At 37.5% G+C, this 18,573-nt stretch overlaps 1 protein-coding gene across 5 annotated transcripts in view; it reads right to left on the bottom strand.

The window, feature by feature from the left end:
* Positions 1-18,573, bottom strand: part of PELI1 (pellino E3 ubiquitin protein ligase 1) — a 53,015-nt gene that overhangs the window by 4,228 nt on the left and 30,214 nt on the right. For 4 of the 5 annotated variants that reach the window (XM_063789776.1, XM_016948631.4, XM_063789777.1 and 1 more), the window contains 3 exons: positions 11,141-11,280; positions 7,607-7,736; positions 3,293-3,394 (listed from right to left, as the gene is read on the bottom strand). In XM_063789776.1, the coding sequence (XP_063645846.1) occupies positions 3,293-3,394; positions 7,607-7,736; positions 11,141-11,211 (303 nt within the window). In that variant the 5' untranslated portion in view covers positions 11,212-11,280. The remainder of the gene's footprint in view (positions 1-3,292; positions 3,395-7,606; positions 7,737-11,140; positions 11,281-18,573) is intronic. The other variant, XM_063789778.1, reaches the window with a different exon arrangement.

The following is an 18,573-nucleotide window of genomic DNA, read 5'->3' as shown; positions in this document are numbered from 1 at the left end:
GGTGCTATAAGAGGTATACAAGACTGCTGGTCCTTATGTCAAGGGCTTACATAGCCTTGCTTTGAGGTCTTATGTATACTTCATATATTTTCTTGTTTCTTTTCTGTCAGGTTGTCAGCTATCACTCCTTGTTTTTGGTCATGCTTGTTTCCAGCAACAAGCCCCTCTTTTAACTGGCTACTCTTACTGTTATGGGTTGAGAAATCAAATAACCTATTTCAGAGAAAAGTATTTCAAAAGGTTCTGGTGAGAGCCTAAGGGATCCTCTAGGGAGAACAGAAAAGGAATTTCACTGCATCAACTTTGTGGCATTTATTTTATATATATACTCTTCCTGGTTCTTAGGGATATTACAGAGAGACAAGGTTCCCAGATAAGAGTTCTGGATGGGTGAGGTGTCAGAGATTTAAAAATATCTTCAGAGGTACTAGCTAGTAAATAAGTTAATTTCATTTTGAAAGTTGAAAAGAAAAAAGGAAATCAATGGGGAGATGACAAAAGTGACAAGTGTCACAGGGCTTTAAAGCAAACATTTGGAAATTATCAGTTCATGAATGTATTTGTTATAAAGTAGTACCATAAAATTGAAGAATGTGGGTACTGAGAAAAAATATTGACCCACTACAAAGATAAAGACTCTTAAAAGTCATTCTTTACATATTTTAGCCTCAAGTTCCTCATATCAGCACACTTTCAGATAAACCTCTTTAGTGTTTTTGTCCAATTGTCAAGTATAAAGTCTTTTTATTTAGATTGGATAGTTTTAGAGGGAAACTAGTTAACAAATATAAGATTGGATATTCCTTTTCTTTATTCTTAAAAATAAAGATATCTTAAATGGCCTCAGATCTTTGAAACTAAAAATATTCCCCCAAATAAAAAGGCTCTTTAAAAGCTAAAAGATATAGGCCAGGGATTGAACTAATATTCAGAATCAACAGAAGTAGCACTTATTTGGAAAGAGACTGTTCCAGAGAGCTGACATTTCAACTGGGTCTTGGAAGAGAATATTTAAGACACTGAAGCAATATTTGTAATGACAATGAGAAGGAAGAAACTTAAGTATCTATAAAGAGAAAAAAACCACCATGAATGTGATCAGATGGCAAAATATGATTGTTAATAATTCTTCCCCTGCTATTATTAGCATTAAAAATACAGCTCTTTTGTTACTCTCCCTTACCCTCATGAGAAAACTCAAGGGTTCCTTATAGCTTATCCAAAATTTGTAGTTTATTATTTCTGATAATAGTTAGAAACTGACTCAAGATTTGCCTCCCATCTACCAATCCAGCCGAATTTCCTGCTATTTGTGTATACTAGCTACAACAGCTTATTCGTCAATCTTTCACCACACTGTGTACTACTTCTTTGCCATCTCTTTTGCTAGAATGCTTTTCTACCGGTTGCTGGCAAAAATCCTACTTAACCTGATAAAAAGATCTACATGAAAAGGCACCAGTGTAAAGTCTTTTCTCCATCCTTCTTCAACACAATCAATGTGCTTAAGATTTACAGGGTCAGTATAGCACCTAGGCATGTAATCAGCTTGTAATGTCTCCCTTATGTACTTCATAGTGACAAACAAAGCATAGAGTTGGAGTTGGAATATCTGATGACTTCAACAATAAATGTTCTTGTTCAGTTTACAGGGTAGACAATCCTAGAATGTTTCCAGTACAATTCCTCAAAGACTGGCTAGTTTATCAAGGTAGTTTCTGATACATCACAGTCTTTTTGATGCAGAAATGTTTGGATTTTCCAAAGGTATAATACCTGTAGAAAGGGCATAATCAGTTTATGATACTGGGAAAAATTCTCTACTTTATGAAAAAGACAAAACCCAAACTGTTAAAACTTATTTAAGGGCCTTCATTAGATGGTGAAGACATTGTTTCAGAATTCAGGATGCCTGGTTTAATTTCAGTTTTGCCCCCAAGTAACTCTATCATCTTTAACTCACAAGATTTCAGTTAACTTCATCTACAAAAGGTAAGCGGTAAACAAATAAATATAACATACTTTCTGAAGCTAAAATTCTAGCCTGTGACCAAATATCTTGGAGATACACACACACACACACACGTATATATATATTTATCTATATTTTATTAAAGAGACGAAGTCTCACTATGTTGCCCAGGCTGGCCTCAAGCTATCCTCCCACCTCAGCCCCCTGAGTAACTGAGACTACAGGCCTAGTAGCATCTTGATTTTAAAAAAAGCTAATAAGCTCATTCATTTTCACTGCTTGTCAGTGAAACAAAATGTGAAAAATCATCCTAAAGCTTTGTGTTAGGTTTTTCTTGGATCTAAACATTAATCTTCATTAAAGATGTTATTTATTTTTGGTAAAAGTGAGGAAAACATAATAAATGCCCACATTCTAATATTAACTAGAGAAAAGAAATTCAGTATCTCATCTCATTAAAAGGGTTGGGCAGAGGGAGTGGCTTCAAAGAAATATTTCACTATTGACTGAAATTAAATATATTTCCAGGTCTTTTCACTTTTATTTGCCTTGTAAAATAAAGAAAAATGGAAGTCAATGTGACAGTAATTATAAAAGCAACATTATCAGGCAATTTATGTTCTACTTAAGTTTGTTTTTAAAAAGCCTAAGCTTCAGAGAGCTCAATATTAAGGGAGAAGATCAAGGATTCTATTTACATCTTTGGAATTGACTGTCCTAAAATCTATCAGTTTATAAAAATATCAGCACTGGATTGGTACAAAAAGTAAGAGAAAAATACCTTTATTGCATGAGTAGCATTGACCAAATACATGCTGAGAAAAAGGTTTGATTTCACATAGATAATACAAATAGTTAGCAAGTGCCTGGATTGTTTATTGCCTAGAGAGGAAGGTGGGAGGTAGTGGTAGAAAAAGTCATAAACGTATGCAGAGTATTTACTGTTTTCTTTTTTGGATAATAGCTACTATTCACTAAGTGTTTTTACTAAGTGCCTGGCACAGTGCTGAGTACTCTGCATGTACTAGATCAATTAAGCCTCTTAACAGTCATAGGGGAGAGTCTATTATCTGCACTTTACAGAGGAGGAAACTGAGGCATATAATGGTTATGTAATATTTACCAGTAATTCTTATTCTGGAGCCCATCTCAACCACGCTAGATTGACTTCTATTTATAAGGGTTAGCAATCAATCTATATTTTAATAAAATACAATATAAAAATCTGATAATCCTTTATCTGACCTCAGCAAAAGTCACCAACAATAGATTTTTAACTTTTTTGTTTTTTAAGAAAAAAAAATTAAGATGTTTTAATACCTGAAACATATCGGTGTTGCTGTCATGAGTATATTCAACCACCACAGTCTGGGCCCGAGATAAAGTATATGATATGCTATGCTGGTCTTTGTTGCTTATTGCCTAAGAACGAAAAAGTTAATAGCAAAAATTAGTAGGCAGGTCAATCCAATCAGATAATCTTTTCATTAAAAAAAGGGAAAACTATTTATCAAATACATGACATATTTATACATTTTCCCCCTGAAATTTAGAGAGGTTAATAACTCCTGTCAGCTGTGACAGTAGTTTCTCAGGTTGAATGGGGTACTGAAGAATATTTAGAAGCAGTTACAGAACAAAAACATAATTTTCTTTCCTTTTTTTTAAAGACAGAGTGTTGCTCTGTTGCCTAGGCTGGAGTGCAGTGGTGCAATCTCGGTTCACTGCAACCGCCGCCTCCCAGGTTCAAGTGATTCTCCTGCCTCAGCCTCCCAAGCAGCTGGGATTACAGGTGCACGCTGCCACGCCTGGCTAATTTTTTTTGTATTTTTAGTAGAGACGGCATTTCACCATGTTGTCCAGGCTGGTCTTGAACTCCTGAGCTAAGGCAATCCGCCCGCCTCAGCCTCCCAAAGTGATAGGATTATAGGCGTGAGCCACCGCGCCCGGCCCATAATTTTCTTTTATCAAACCACTAGACTCCCTTATTAAGTATTTTAAATTATAATCAAAACCAAATCCCACATAAAAACAGAAAACAATAGTACTGCTCTGATAAGAAAATCTTGCAAAATAAGAGGAATCTTATTTTTGAAGTCATTCAGAGAGCTATAAAGTTCACTCATAAGCCAAGTTAACTGGTTTTCTAACCATTCTGTGACTCTACAGATGACAAATGTTTGCCATATGCTGGGTGAGATACAGAAAAATGCATTTGGGATTTGGTCCCAGGAGATAAAAGAAAAAAATTAAAAAAAAAAAACAAAAGAAACATTCATAGAATGATTAAACATTACCAAAGGAAAGGGATGTAATGCTTATGACTGTACTTCTGATTTATCTCAAACTAAAAACATTGCTAAAAAGAACTTTTCAGTTTTGTTTTCAAGTGTTTTCTATGTATATGAGTTGAAGATAATATCAAAGGAGGGGAAAAATCTAGTCATCACACAAAGGAAGTAGAAATGGGCTGCATAAAAAGAAAACAGACACAAAGACAGAAGAGAATAATTATATACAGCAAAGAAGCTAAATGAAAAAATCCTTCTTAATTAGAAGTTTGGCATCATAAGCTTTTACTTGGTTTCAATTTGCAACTAATCTATAATAGATAAAGCCTTAAAACAACAGCTTTAAGATTGTCAAATTTCCAAATATACAAACAGAATACAGAAATACCCTATTTCCAAATATAGAAGAGACTATACTAACGACTCAGCTTTATCAAAGCTTAATACTGCCACTTTTGCTTCTGATTTTTTTTTTTTTTTTTTTTTTGGAGACAGAGTCTTGCTCTGTTGCCTAGGTTGCAGTGCAGTGGCGCTATCTCGGCTCACTGTAACCTCCGCCTCCCAGGTTCAAGTGATTCTCCTGCTTCAGCATCCTGAGTAGGTGGGATTACAGGTGCATGCCACCATGCCCGGCTAATTTTTGTATTTTTAGTAGAGACGGGGTTTTGCCATGTTGGCCAGGCTGGTCTCGAACTCCTGACCTCGCGATCCACCCACCTCGGCCTCCCAAAGTGCTGGGATTACAGGCGTGAGCCATTGTGCCTGGCCTGCTTCTGATTTTTTTAAGGAATTAAACTACAGATACAATTGAGGCTGCCTACATGTCTCTCCCAGTTCCCTTTTCTTCACAGAGGTATCCAACCTCAAGAATGCAGTGTAGATCATTTACATGCATGTTTTACATATTTCTTTCTACACATTTAGGTATTCACAAATACTATATAATTGTTTTACAAGTTTTAAACATATATATACATATATATATACACACGCACACACACATATACATATATATGTATGTTTAAGAGACCAGGTTTCGCTATGTTGCAGAGGCTGAAGTGCAGTGGCTATTTACAGGCAGGAAAATGGCACACTACAGCTTTAAACTCCTGTGCTCAAGTGATCTTCCTGCCTCTGCCTTCCAAGGAGCTGGGACTAACAGGCATGTGCCACTGTGCCCCGTTAAACAGCTCACTTTTCAATGAAACAATTACTCGGTATTTTGAAAATTAATTCTTAGTGGCTAAAGAGATTTTAAAACATTGGTTTTTATGTGCTTTGAAATTGTAATCTTTGTTAGTTATTAAACCTACTCTAAGACTGAGAATAAAAACTATGTCAAGTTACGTTTGAGTCTCACTGGACTAGAACGCAGGGTTTTAACTACTCATCCCAGATGACTGCCGGACTAAATGCTTAATTTTCATCATGACCTCACAAATACATTCCTCCAAAATTTAAAGAGGAAGAGTCAATCTTTTTTTTTTTTTTTTTAACTGAGACAGGGTCTTACTCTGTCACTCAGGCTGCAGTACAGTGGCATGATCTCAGCTCACTGCAGCCTCTGCCTCCCGGGCTCAAGTGATCCTCCCACTTCAGCCTGCCAAGTAGCTGGGACCTCGGGGCATGCCACCACGCTTGGCTAATTTTTTGTATTTTTGGTGGAGATGGAGTTTCACCATGTTGCTCAGGCTGGTCTCGAACTCCCGAGCTCAAGTGATCCGCCCACCTTGGCCTCTCAAGTGCTGGGATTATAGGTGTGAGCTACCGCACCCAGCCAAGAGTCAATCTGTGATCCCTAAGATTCTTATTGCCTAGTAAAGATGAAAGATGAAAAAGAGATAACAATGAAAACATGAGGGCATGGCAGAGTAAAATAGGAAGAAAAGTACAGAATATGGTATTACAGAGGCAGGGATTAGAAATATTTTCCCTGATAGTGGTTTTCAACCAGAGGTAGTATTAGCAGTCTAAGGGGCATCTGAAAATATTCTGTGCATTTTTTGGCTGTTTTGAGGATTTGCAGGCTCAAATGGCATTTTGTGGGTGAAGGACCCATAAATGTCCTGTAGTATGTGGGAAAGTCCTGAACAATGAAAAAGTGGCACACCCAAAATGTCAAGAGCACTCCGGGGGGGAGCTACTGTAAGAAGCTCCTCAGATTCAATCAATCTGAGATTTACTTCCACCACCTGCTTAGTATATTCCTTCTCGCCAAAGGAGCAAAAAGAAACTGTCCCTTTTCTGCACCAACTGGCTCCCAAATAGTAACGGAGGAGTCCTAGTCAAGGCCTAAGGATTCTTTCACAAATCAAACTGGATATAAAACAAAGCTGAAAAGCCAATTACCTTCAGACACTGAAGCTGCAACCTAAAACCACATCATATGCCAATTTTTCTGTCTCTTGTTTATTTAACTTACAAAGATAGGCTTCAGATGGTATAATATTAATGTACATCCTAGGGCTACTTAGCTAAAGATACAGGTACTTCCAGGAGTCAAATAACTCTTTCTAATTTTTCTTATTTGCTCATTACAATATTAAATTCTTTGTAACACAAAGTCAGTGTTATAAAATTGGAGGCAGAAGAATTCACAGAAAATATAAAGATGTGAAATTCCCCCTCCTTGTCTGTCACTCTAGGAAAAGCCCAAGTATCCTGAAATGGTGGTCCAGCTTCTGGAAATTTTGTTAGAAGAATACAAGGGGGCTAGAAGCACAAAATAGGCTAGGGGGTTGAGAAGTTATATTGTAGATGCAGTTGGATATTGCCTTCATAGCTTTGATTCAACTTAATAATTATTGAGGTCTACTTTGTGCAAGGTACTATGCTAAAATATATGAAGTTATAAACCAAAAAGGAATACAACCAATACACAGAATCTTAAGACCCTTAGTTTAAAAATTACCTCATCCAAACATGCTTCTAATACCTGAATACACATATTATACATCACATTCTTCATCCAGTCCAGGGAGGCCCCTCTAGTAACAGAGTGGGAACTTCCCACTTCTCAGGGCAGACAGCTGCATAATTCTAAGTACTAGATAAAGCCCTGTCCCCCATCCCACCTCTTTTAATAAGGAAACAGAGTGTTTCCTTCTAATTTCCACCCACTGATCCTGGTTTGTTATTTTTTTTTTTAAAAGTCCAATTCCCCTTCCATATGGCAGCTCTTCAAATACCATATCTCCAAAGTCTCTTCTCCAATCCAAAGAAAAAGCAATTTCTGAAATAGAAATGTGAGGGGAATGCTAGAGAATACAAACGACACATAAAAGTCTTTCAATTTCTCCAAGTTAATTTATGTAGTTTTTTTTTTTTTTTTTTTTTTTTTTACCTTTGCAGCCTGAGGAGTACAAGCAATATGCACAGTGCTGGGCTTCACCCCATTTGCCTTAGGTCTTTTAAACAAAGCAAACCTACTTTTCCTCCTTCCTCTATCGCCATTTGGGAGAGACCCATTATACCTGATGGGGGAAAAAAAGTACAGGTGATCTCTTGCAAGAACTGCACAATTATAAAACAAATGTTTGACTTTGCCTTGCAGAATCAATTCCCAATTAATTATCTATTAACACATTATAATTATTTAAAATTCCTTTGAGCAACTGTTGATCTCCATACCAGGTGCCAGTGTGTGAAACAAAATGAGATTCTTTTTCTGGCTTCATTCCAAGTCACAGAGAACCTTTTGGATTATACACAGATTCGAGTTATCTCTATTTTTTTCCTTCCCTCTTTTATGGAAGATAATTAAGAGCTGATTAATGGCATGTCTGACTCCTTATGACTCATTCTGTTTTTTTAAGGTGAACTGTTTGCATGTGCTAATACAACCTTTAAAAAGTACAGTATGTATTGTTTAAAACACAATCTCCTTTAATTGTGAACCAAACACTTTAAATAGCTGAACTTTTGAAGTAAGGAATTTTTAGATTTGTTAAGTCTTAGCTACCTGAATGTACAAATGCACTCTCATTATGTTAGCAGAACCTGTCCAACAGACATGTTTGCTAAGTAGTAAACATACTTTTGTTGTTCAGATCTTATGACCATTTCTCCATAACATGTACACATATACACACACACACACATACATCCTAAAGGTAAGCAAGTACTAAACCAATGGAAACAAGTTAAAAACAAAATAAAAATATTTGGGTGTTTACTATGTACCAGGCACTATTGAATGCTATCCCATACACATCACCTCACTAAATCTACCCTTGCAAAAATTCTACTAGATTGAAATCACTGTCCCCATTTTTGTACATTAGGAAACAGACTCAGAAGAATTATATTCTGAAGTGACACTGGCAAAGCCAGAATTTGAATTTAAGTATGTTTGTCATGTGGTTATGTCATTCTTTACTGTTTCATTGAGGCATGAGCAGTAGCTTAATAATAATCTTTCCTCATTCACCGTCCACCTCCCCTGCCCCCGCCCCCTGACAAATCTTGGGTTTGATGATCTACCATATGTAGTTGGTCAATCTAGGGGGAAAGGAAGCAGGGAACAGGGACAGTTTTGAGGCTGGAGGAGGAAGTGATTATAAAATGGCCTGTAATTGTGGCTGGCAAGGAAGAATGTTTTAAAGCTGAGAAGAGAGTTTACTCAATGACTGCCATATATAGAAACTACATTGACCCTTTATAAAAAATAAAATACTTTATATTGGAGAAAGCCCTTGGTAATGTTGCTAGCCTTGCTGTAAGTCCAAAGTACAGCCCCTTAGCTAATAATTATTTTAGCTATTCTAGGCTTTGTGTTGCCCCCAGACCCTCTGTTGATTCCTCACTGCCCCTTCACTACTGTCCTCTGAGTTGCATGACTCATCCCACTTCTGGATCTTGCTCTTTAGTCCCACATTGCGTTCCTGTAGTTCAAAGCTCTTTTCTAAGTAGCAACAGCATGAAACCTTGTCCAGCTTCACTTCTAGAGGGTTGAGAAGAAAAATTATCTGCATTTTAAGACACCAAGTACCAGACACAGAGACAATTACTGTTGCTAATGATTAACTAAGGAACCTATAGGCTAAGACTGGCAGTTTAAAACCCTAAGCTAAATATTAAACTATTCTTCAAATGACTTCTCAAATTTCCTGCTAGAAGAATTTAATCTGGAAAAGTTTTTGGTAGTTAAGAGCTGTTTGTCATTGATACCATTAAAATCTATGTGATCTGAAGTTCTAATACTGTAGTTACTATGCTAAATTTATGATCTTTTAAAGTTTTGTTTCTGAGAAAAGAATTTTAAGTCTCAAAGGGCCTTAGATGATCTTGTCTGTCATTTTTACAGACAAGGAAACTAAGGCCCAGGATGGTTCAGTGACTTGCCCAAGGTCACACAGCTAGCAGTGCTGAACAAGCACTGGATTCTAGGATTCCTAACATCCAGTCAAGCTCAGTAACTCCATATGATTTCCCCAGTTTCTCTTACTGTCTCATCTGAAACAACGCATTCTCAGTTTAACAACCTGACTCTCAAACATACTGCAATATCTAGAGTTGCTTTTTAGGCAAAAGGAGAGAAACAGCAGGGGGAAAATAAAATTAGCAATTTTCTTTTTTCTCATTTTTTTCGAGACGGAGTCTTGCTGTTGCCCAGGTTGGAGTGCAGTGGCGCTGATCTCAGCTCACTGCAACCTCCTCCTCCCAGGTTCAAGTGATTCTCCTGCCTCAGCCTCCCAAGTAGCTGGGATTACAGACATGCACTACCATGCCCAGCTAATTTTTGTATTTTTAGTGAAGATGGGGTTTCACCATGTTGGCCAGGCTGGTCTCGAACTCCTGAGCTCAGGTGATCCGCACACCTAGGCCTCCCACCTGTAAGCTGGGATTACAGGTATAAGCTACTGCACCTGGCCTAAAATGAGCAATTTTCTAGTTTCTGAGATCTCTAGTTAGGAAAGGCTAATACTGTGTCTCCATTTTGATAGTTATGGCAAGTTTAAGTGGAATAAATTGAAATAATTTGGAATAACAGAATCATCTATTCCTCAGTCTTCAGATTCTATTTCTGTGAGTTACATGGATGAAATTATGTTAGGAGCTAAGAAGTAGCTAGGTCCTGGGCTTCAGAGGCATTATGCTGTCACCATACACATATACAACTCCTTTAACCCAAATGTACAGCACAAAGCAATAACTACTGTAGAGAGGCAAAAGAATAAATGAAGACTAACCTACATGAAATGACTTAAAGCAGGGAAGGGAAAGGGAATTTTTGGTAAAGTCAGCTGAGGCAAAACATGGGATAGGGAAGACAAATGGAATGACTGTGACAGTGGACAAATACATTTTTCATTTCATTTCATTTTTTTTTTTTGAGACAGAGTCTCACTCTGTTGCCCAGGCTGGAGTGCAGTGGCGCGATCTCAGCTCACTGCAACCTCTGCCTCCAGGGTTCAAGCAATTTTCCTGCCTCAATCTCCCAAGTAACTGGGATTACAGGCATGCCTCACCATGCCCGGCTAATTTTTGTGTTTTTAGTAGAGATGGGGTTTCACCATGTTGGCCAGGCTGGTCTTGAATTCCTGGCCTCAGGTAATCTGCCTGTCTCGGCCTCCCAAAGTGCTGGGATTACAGGCGTGAGCCACCATGCCCGGACTTGCCATTTCATCTTTGAGAAACTCTGCCCTTTCTGTGGGTAAGGGTGAGACAAAGCTTATGTCATATTTGAGTGCTTTTAAAAGATGGCATGAATATGAGAAGTAAAAGAGTTTCTTGATTTGGTAACATTACCTGTAGCTTTAAATTCTTTTTGGAAGCAGGTAAGATATAAATTCCAAAAAAAAAGTACTTTTAGCCTAGATGCCAAAGTTAGCATGTATTATTAAACTGTGTGTGTCATCAAATGGAGAAACCTTACCCTAAGACAATGAGTTCACCATATTTTACTGGTGCTTTAGATGGATGATTTTCTTGATCAGGAGAAAACATGAGCTTGGCTGTCTTTCTCAAATCTTTGTTCACTGGTCAGGAGCCTTGGGACACCTTTTGCATTATTTCCTAGAGGGGAAAAGTTTTCATTAATAATGTGAACAATTCGTTTCAGTTTAAATAAAGATGTTATTTTTCAGCAGTCCTCTTGAACACAATATTATGCAAACCATCACAAGGTATATACATTTTATGGGACATTTTGCCCAATAATGATTATATATTTTACAAAACTGTTTAAAGGAATCAAAAATGCAAATTTGAAGACTTCCACTTACAGAAGCATAGAGCAGATATACTTTTCCCTTTTATTTCTGCTAAGTATAACTAAAGACCCTGGACATTATATACAAAACATGAGAAGACTGTGAAAAGTGGAGAGAAGGCAGACTAAGTAAGGGACCTCAGGACCCATGGAATGACACGGTGGTGTAAATTCTCTGGGTTTTCTTTTTGCCTAATATATCCCAGACTTGGAGCTAAAGAAGGCAGCAACCTGGAAATGCCAACTGGCACAGACAAAAAGAGCCACAACAAAAGCTTGCTCTCTCTAGCCAAAGAAACAAGAAAGGGACAGCCTGGCAAGATAGAAAACTTTTGACAGTAACTGCTCCACTCCAGCCAAACCCAGAAAACAGTTTTGCCCCACCACCACCCACACCAACGAAAGCTAAGTGAGGAGCCTTAACTTCCAGCTCATAAACCATAGTGAGGAGCTCCAATGCCCTATTAGGGCAATGTCAAAGTAGGCCAACTAGGGAGCCAGGACTTTCACCCTGATGGCCGGGCATGCCCCAGCACCTACCTCAGTAGGTGTCAGCTAGACTTCCACCCCTACCCAGCAATAACAAGAAGGATCCTCTTCCTGAGGCATCAGTAGAGGCTGAGTAGGGACCCTTGACTTCTATGTCCACCTGGCAGTAATGAGGCACCCCCTATGACCTTGCCAAAGCAGTGTCAATAAAAGCCAGTGGAAACAGAAGGTTTAGATAATATCCAGAGCCTAGGAACATAATATGAAAATATCTAGTTTTAACAGAAAATCATTCATCCTAGCAAGAACAAGATTTAAAACAATGCAAAAGATAGGCTGGGTGCAGTGGTTCATGCCTGTAATCCCAGCACTTTGGGAGGTCGAGGCAGGCGGATCACTTGAGGTTGGGAGTTTGAGACCAGCCTGACCAACATGGATAAACCTGGTCTCTACTAAAAATACAAAATTAGCCGGGCGTGGTGGCACATGCCTGTAATCCCAGCTACTAAGGAGGCTGAGGCAGGAGAACCACTTGAACCTGGGAGGAGGAGGTTGCAGTGAGCCGAGATCAGTGCCACTGCACTCCAACCTGGGCAACAGAGCAAGACTCCATCTCAAAACAAAAACAGAAACAAAAACAAAAACAATGCAAAAGATAATCAATAGGTGCCGAAACTTAGATGACAGAATTACCTGACAAAGATTTAAAAGCAGCTATGATAAAACTGAACAGTGGGAATTACTTGATCTGAATAGAGAGAAAATAGGAAAAACAAAATGAAACAAAAAACAGAGCCTTATAGACCCATGCGTGAGACTATAGCAAAATCTAACACGTGTGTCACTGGACACACATGTCAAAAAGACAGAAGAAAGAGTAGAGCTGAAAAAATACTCAAAGAGGCTGGGAGCAGTGGCTCACGCCTGTAATTCCAGCACTTTGGGAAGCGGAGGTGGGAAGATCACTTGAGGTCAGGAGTTCGAGACCAGCCTGGGCAACATGGTGAAACCCCGTCTCTACTAAAAATACAAAAATTAGCCAGGCGTGGTGGTGTGCCTTGTAGTCCTAGCTACTTGGGAGGCTAAAGTGGGAGTAATCGCTTGAACCTGGGAGGCAGAGCTTGCAGTGAGCCAAAATTGCGCCACTGCACTCCAGCCTAGGCGACAGAGTGAGACTCCGTCTCAAGAAAAAAAAAAAAAAAAAAAGAAAAGAAAAGAAAATATCCTGGAAGCAGAGAGAGAGGGAGAACACTGCATTTATAGGACAATTAGACTGACAGTGGAGTTCTCATCAGAAACCATAGAACCCAGAAGATAGTGGCATAGTATTTTTCAGGTGCTGACAAAAATGGAAGGGAAGTCAAGACATTCTCAGACGAGGAAAAACTGAGAGAATTTGTTACCAGCAGACCCACTATAAATAAAGAATGGCTAGAGGAAATTAACTAAACAGAAAATAAATAAATAAAAGAAGCTTAAAATATGAGAGATGTAAAAACACTATAGCAAAAATATGAGTAAATACAATCAACTTTCCTTCTCTTGAATTTTCTAAATTTTGTCTGATGGTGAAAGTGAAAACTATAATACAGTTAGATGTAGTTCTAAATGTGTGTAAAGGAAATAGTTCAGAAAGGCCAAGGTGGGAAGATCACTTGAGGTCAGGAGTTCAAGACCAGCCTGGCCAACATGGTGAAACCCCATCTCCACTAAGAATACAAAAATTAGCAGGGCGTGGTGGCACATGCCTGTAGTCCTAGCTACTCGGGAGGCTGAGGCAGGAGGATCACTTGAACCTGGAGGCAGAGGTTGCAGTGAACCCAGATTGCACCACTGCACTCCAGCCTGGGTGACAGAGCAAGACTCCATCTCAAAAAAAAAAAAAAATATATATATGTATTTGACACAAGTATAACAAAAAATTAACACTTCTGATCAGCCGGAAAATCACTACAATAAATAACCCCCAAAATATTATCATGTCTTTTTCATCCTCAGTTTAATGGGATCAAGTATTTCCTGCATTTATTTCTCTCCCTAGTTCCTGATAGACCTGTTACAAAGGTTTCACAGCAAAACTCCTACTAGCTAGCCCATAAAAGTCTCCTCATTTTATACCTCCACCAACAGGTTTCATAGGAATCTCATGAATGCAAAAGGTCTACTTGTCTTTTTCTACAGTACAATGAAATACAGCCTGTGTAGTGGCACTTTTGGTGAGAAGGCAACAGGGAATGCATGTAGCCCAATGAATAAGAACACGTCAAAGGAAAAGTCAATGATTAAAACAAATCATTCTGACCCCTACTAATCCCTTGGAAGTGACATACACATTTAGACCAGTCATTCACACTAACACACAACTACTATCATCAATAAATTCAAAAAATTATTTTAAAAAATGCTTCAGAAATATTTTAAGAAAAACATTTCCATCATTCAAATACACTTAAAAACACCTCTCGTCACCCTAGATATATTTGCTTTTGCTGAAGAGATTTTAATTCATTACAGTATTTAAAAGGTTACAGAAACCAATATATTGCTATTTCACCATAACTGTGATACATCTGAGTTGTGAGGCAATCAGATTCCTTATTTAGAAAAATAAACTTATGCTAAGCTAACTAAAACCTTCAAAGTAAAAACTGAAGTTTCAAGAACAATTAAATCAACCAAAGAATAATTTTGGTTCCATATAATAAGATCTTCTGATATACATGAAATCATACTTTAGTATATAAACATGTATTCATGCCCTCTCATTTCCCCTCTAAGAAGCATTTCATTTAAAAAAGTTATACAGAAGCTTAACTAGAGGCATTAGCTGTGCTTTTTCTGTTTAGACAATTAAGGAACTGACATCAAACATGAAAACAATGCTTTGACACATTTCTGACCAAGAACAGCAATAATTAAAAATTTAATAACAATTAAATTTAAATTAATTTTAAATTAAATTTTAATAATGTTGCTTTGTTTTGAATTCCTATTTAGAGTTACTATTTAAAGGATATAATGGTTTTCTATTTATAGTAGCAAAAAATTTCCTTTAAAATAAGCTTATTTAAAGGAGTCAATTTAAATTGTATTAAATAGAATTAGTAAGTACACAGATATGGCAAACATCTGAAAGTGTAAATGCCCGTATTTGGCCGACATTAGTATATCACATGGCTAGCAAGTATTAGCCTGTGTTCTAGTTCTAGCTGTCTTTGAACAAAGCAATCTGTTTCCTCATCTCTGAAAATGAAGGGACTAAAGTAGAATAAAGGGAATTTGGGAGCTGGAAAAAATATAAGCGACCATTTGGTCCTGACATAAGAATTTACAAGTAACGTGCATAACACTATAGATTTAGTTCTATTGCCTCTATAGCAAAAGAACAATTTTTTTGCTTAGACAAGAAACTAAAAAACAAGAGTATGGCTGGCATATACCCTCCATATAATTTCTAGAGCCCTTGGTCAAATTAGCCAAGAAAAACAATATATTTCCAATCAGACATATTCTTACTCTGCTTAGATCTCTTAGAAGGCCTTAACTAGGGATATTTTATCAGTGACATCAAAGTTTCAATCACAGGAACACATTCAATCTTGGCTTCTACTTCTGTATTTGATAATCTAAACCCAAAATAAAACACTTTTGTAGTACCAGTTATTTATATACATAAATGACCCAAGATAGTTTTCAAAATTTAAAAATGGCATATAATCAATCAATATACAACTGGCCTTATTAAACTGCAAATAAAATGTGCTGTGACAGCTATTCCTCCTGGAACTTTTTTTAAAATGTGTTCTCTGAAGATTCATGATCTTCCCAAAGGTTTATACTCTTTAACAAAGACCAGTACCTAGACATTGCTTTCCTACTCACTCTCTTTATATATTCTCTCTATATTTTAAAATCTGAGTAAAAGAATTCTTCAAAATGAATTCCTAGGCTGGGCATGGTGGCTCATGCCCGTAATCCCAGCACTTTGGGAGGCCAAGGTGAGAGGATCACTTGAGGCCAGGAGTTTGAGACCAGCCTGCACAACACAGTAAGACTTCCGTCTCTACAAAAGATTTAAAAAAAAAAAAAAGTAAAAACAGAAAACATTAGCCAAATGTCATGGCATGCACCTATAGCCCCAGCTACTCAGAAAGCTGAGGTGGGAGGATCACTTGTGCCCAGGAGTTTGAGGCTACAGTGAGCTGTGATCCTCCAGCCTGGGTGACGGAGAGAAACTCTGTCTCAAAAAAAAAAAAAAAATTCCTGAAGTCATGTACTTGAGAACTTTAAATGAGTATGTACATAAAAAACATCCGAATGTCTCGATTACTGGCTTCATTTGTTGGTCTTCAATTAAGTTAGTTTGACCTCATGTATTCAGCCCTATCCCAATGTTATCTAGCACCAAGAACATGAAATAGCACCATTAATTCTACTCAAGACTAGAAGAAATGCTAAAGAAAATCTTCCTAATAAAACTGTCTTCTATTTTATCTATTACTTTGAAACTTTGCTTGATACTCGAAAGCATGTTGCTCTCATTAGCAGGAACTAAACTTTCAGAGTTAAAAAAAAATTTTTAAATAAACATATTCTGGAATAGTGTTATTTTCTTTGTGGGCTGGGAGAACATGAAAAGTTACTCATAAAATATGTATTTATTAGGAATAGTATTATTAATTTGACTGTTAAACATTCTAATCATTTCCTTTTTAAGGGCCAGTGAAATACAATTATTTTCATATCAAGTCTTCCCAAAGGAAAGACTTTCTATAATATCTGTCAGTTTCACCTAAAGAAGAAAAACTGAGAAATCAATCTTTGTCTCTCAATATAACAAATGTTTTCTTTCATTATTTACATCACACACAGCCTTTTGCTTACTACCTACTAAACACAAGTACAAAATTCCTGCCCTAAAAAAAAAAGCAAAACAAATACTAAGCAAGGGACAAAACAAATCTTATGCAGATTGTTTACATATCTTCTGAGCACTTCTATTTTAGTGGGCAAGTGGGTAGGCATAATGGGGTACTGAGAAAAAAAGGAAAATGTTTTAAAACATGAAAATGTTATTTTTTTATGATGAAAAACAATGTGGACTGCATATATTATCTCAGATAAAACAGATTTCCATCTATACTAGAGTTTCCTTGTGGCTGATTTCAAAAGGATGACTCAAACAGAACTGCTTTAGTATGTTTGCGGTGGAACCATTTTATGAAACCAATTCAGCTGATGACTGGAGTTTAATTCATAGCAGTTTCTTGATAAGAGTGAAAATTTAATCACCTTCTTCATTCTTTTGCAACCAGCAGGAGTAACACATAGCATTTTTACATAAAAGGAGAAATAATGGTGTGCAGTAGTACTTGGAGGTTACTACTTTCTGCTAGAGTCTTTTAGCTTCTCAACACAGCAGTGGAGGAAGTGAAGTCTATGTTCCCCTTCCCAAGATACGGGACACCACCTGTGTAAATTCCCACCCTCCTCTCTTAGAGAAGCCAAATAGCATGCTGATAGTCTATCACCTACAGGGATAACTTATTTCATCCTGATGGAAAAGGAGTTAACATCTTTCCTAGGGACAGTATTTGTTCCTTTAACTGGGGCTTCTCAACTTGGGCATTACTGACATTTTGACATTGTGGGGTACTGGCCTGTGCATTGTAGGGGGTTCAGCAGTATCTCTGGCCTTCCTGTTCTACCTAGATGCCAGTAGAACATTCTAGTTGTGACTTTAAAAATGCCTCAACTTCCTATCTCCCCACTACTCACTCCCCTACCTTGTGAGAACCACTGCTCTAATCTTGAAGACAACATACTTTGTTCTTAGGATGGAAATTTCCCCTTTTTTTGGCATACTTCTTGGCACACAGTAAGGTACTTAATGTTTGCTTACTAACATTATACTGATACTGATAATAAAAGGTTATTTATACTAAGACTTGTGTTAGTAAAGGCCGTGGCTTTGAAGGTGGGTGTAGTTTCAGTATTTTACTAGAATTGATAGGGGCTGAGAGTGAGAATGAGAATCTTGCCTTGATGGCAATTAATGATTAATGTTTCTGTACATTTAAAATATTTTAATATTGTGGCTACCTCTCTCAAATGGTTGAAGGAAAGCGACTAGAGCTGGAGTGGCCACGGAAGTAGCTATAAGGCTACTGCTGGGTAGCCTGCTGTTTAGAGAAAGGCAAATCTTTGGAGGCTAGATAAGTATCTTCTGGACTAAGGGGCCCATATTTAGAAAAATTAAAAGCAGGTTTTGGCAAGCATGGGAGAATTCTTTTAGGTCAACAGAGGGTGTCAATTTGAATCAACCTTGGGGTAAGGTCTATCTTGAACTTGCATAGAATGGTAATTAGCCAAATGCTTTCAGGTAAGATTATTTTATTTGACCCCCATAATAGCCCTGTGAATTGGGTAGGAAAGTCTGAACTCTATTTTCCAGATAAGGGAACTGAGTAGGTCAGAAAAGCCCAGTGACTGAAGGCCAAAGAACTCTGGCAGAGCTAGGACTGAGATCCACATGTTAACTCAACATACATTACCCCATTTAATTTCTATTACAACTATAAAGTACAGTCATTTGTCCCCATTTTATA

This window comes from Pan troglodytes, chromosome 12, assembly GCF_028858775.2.
Source record: "Pan troglodytes isolate AG18354 chromosome 12, NHGRI_mPanTro3-v2.0_pri, whole genome shotgun sequence".
In the NCBI taxonomy this organism is placed as follows: Eukaryota; Metazoa; Chordata; class Mammalia; order Primates; family Hominidae; genus Pan; species Pan troglodytes.
Note: the sequence above shows the minus strand (reverse complement) of the source record. Positions and strands in the feature narration are given on the sequence as shown.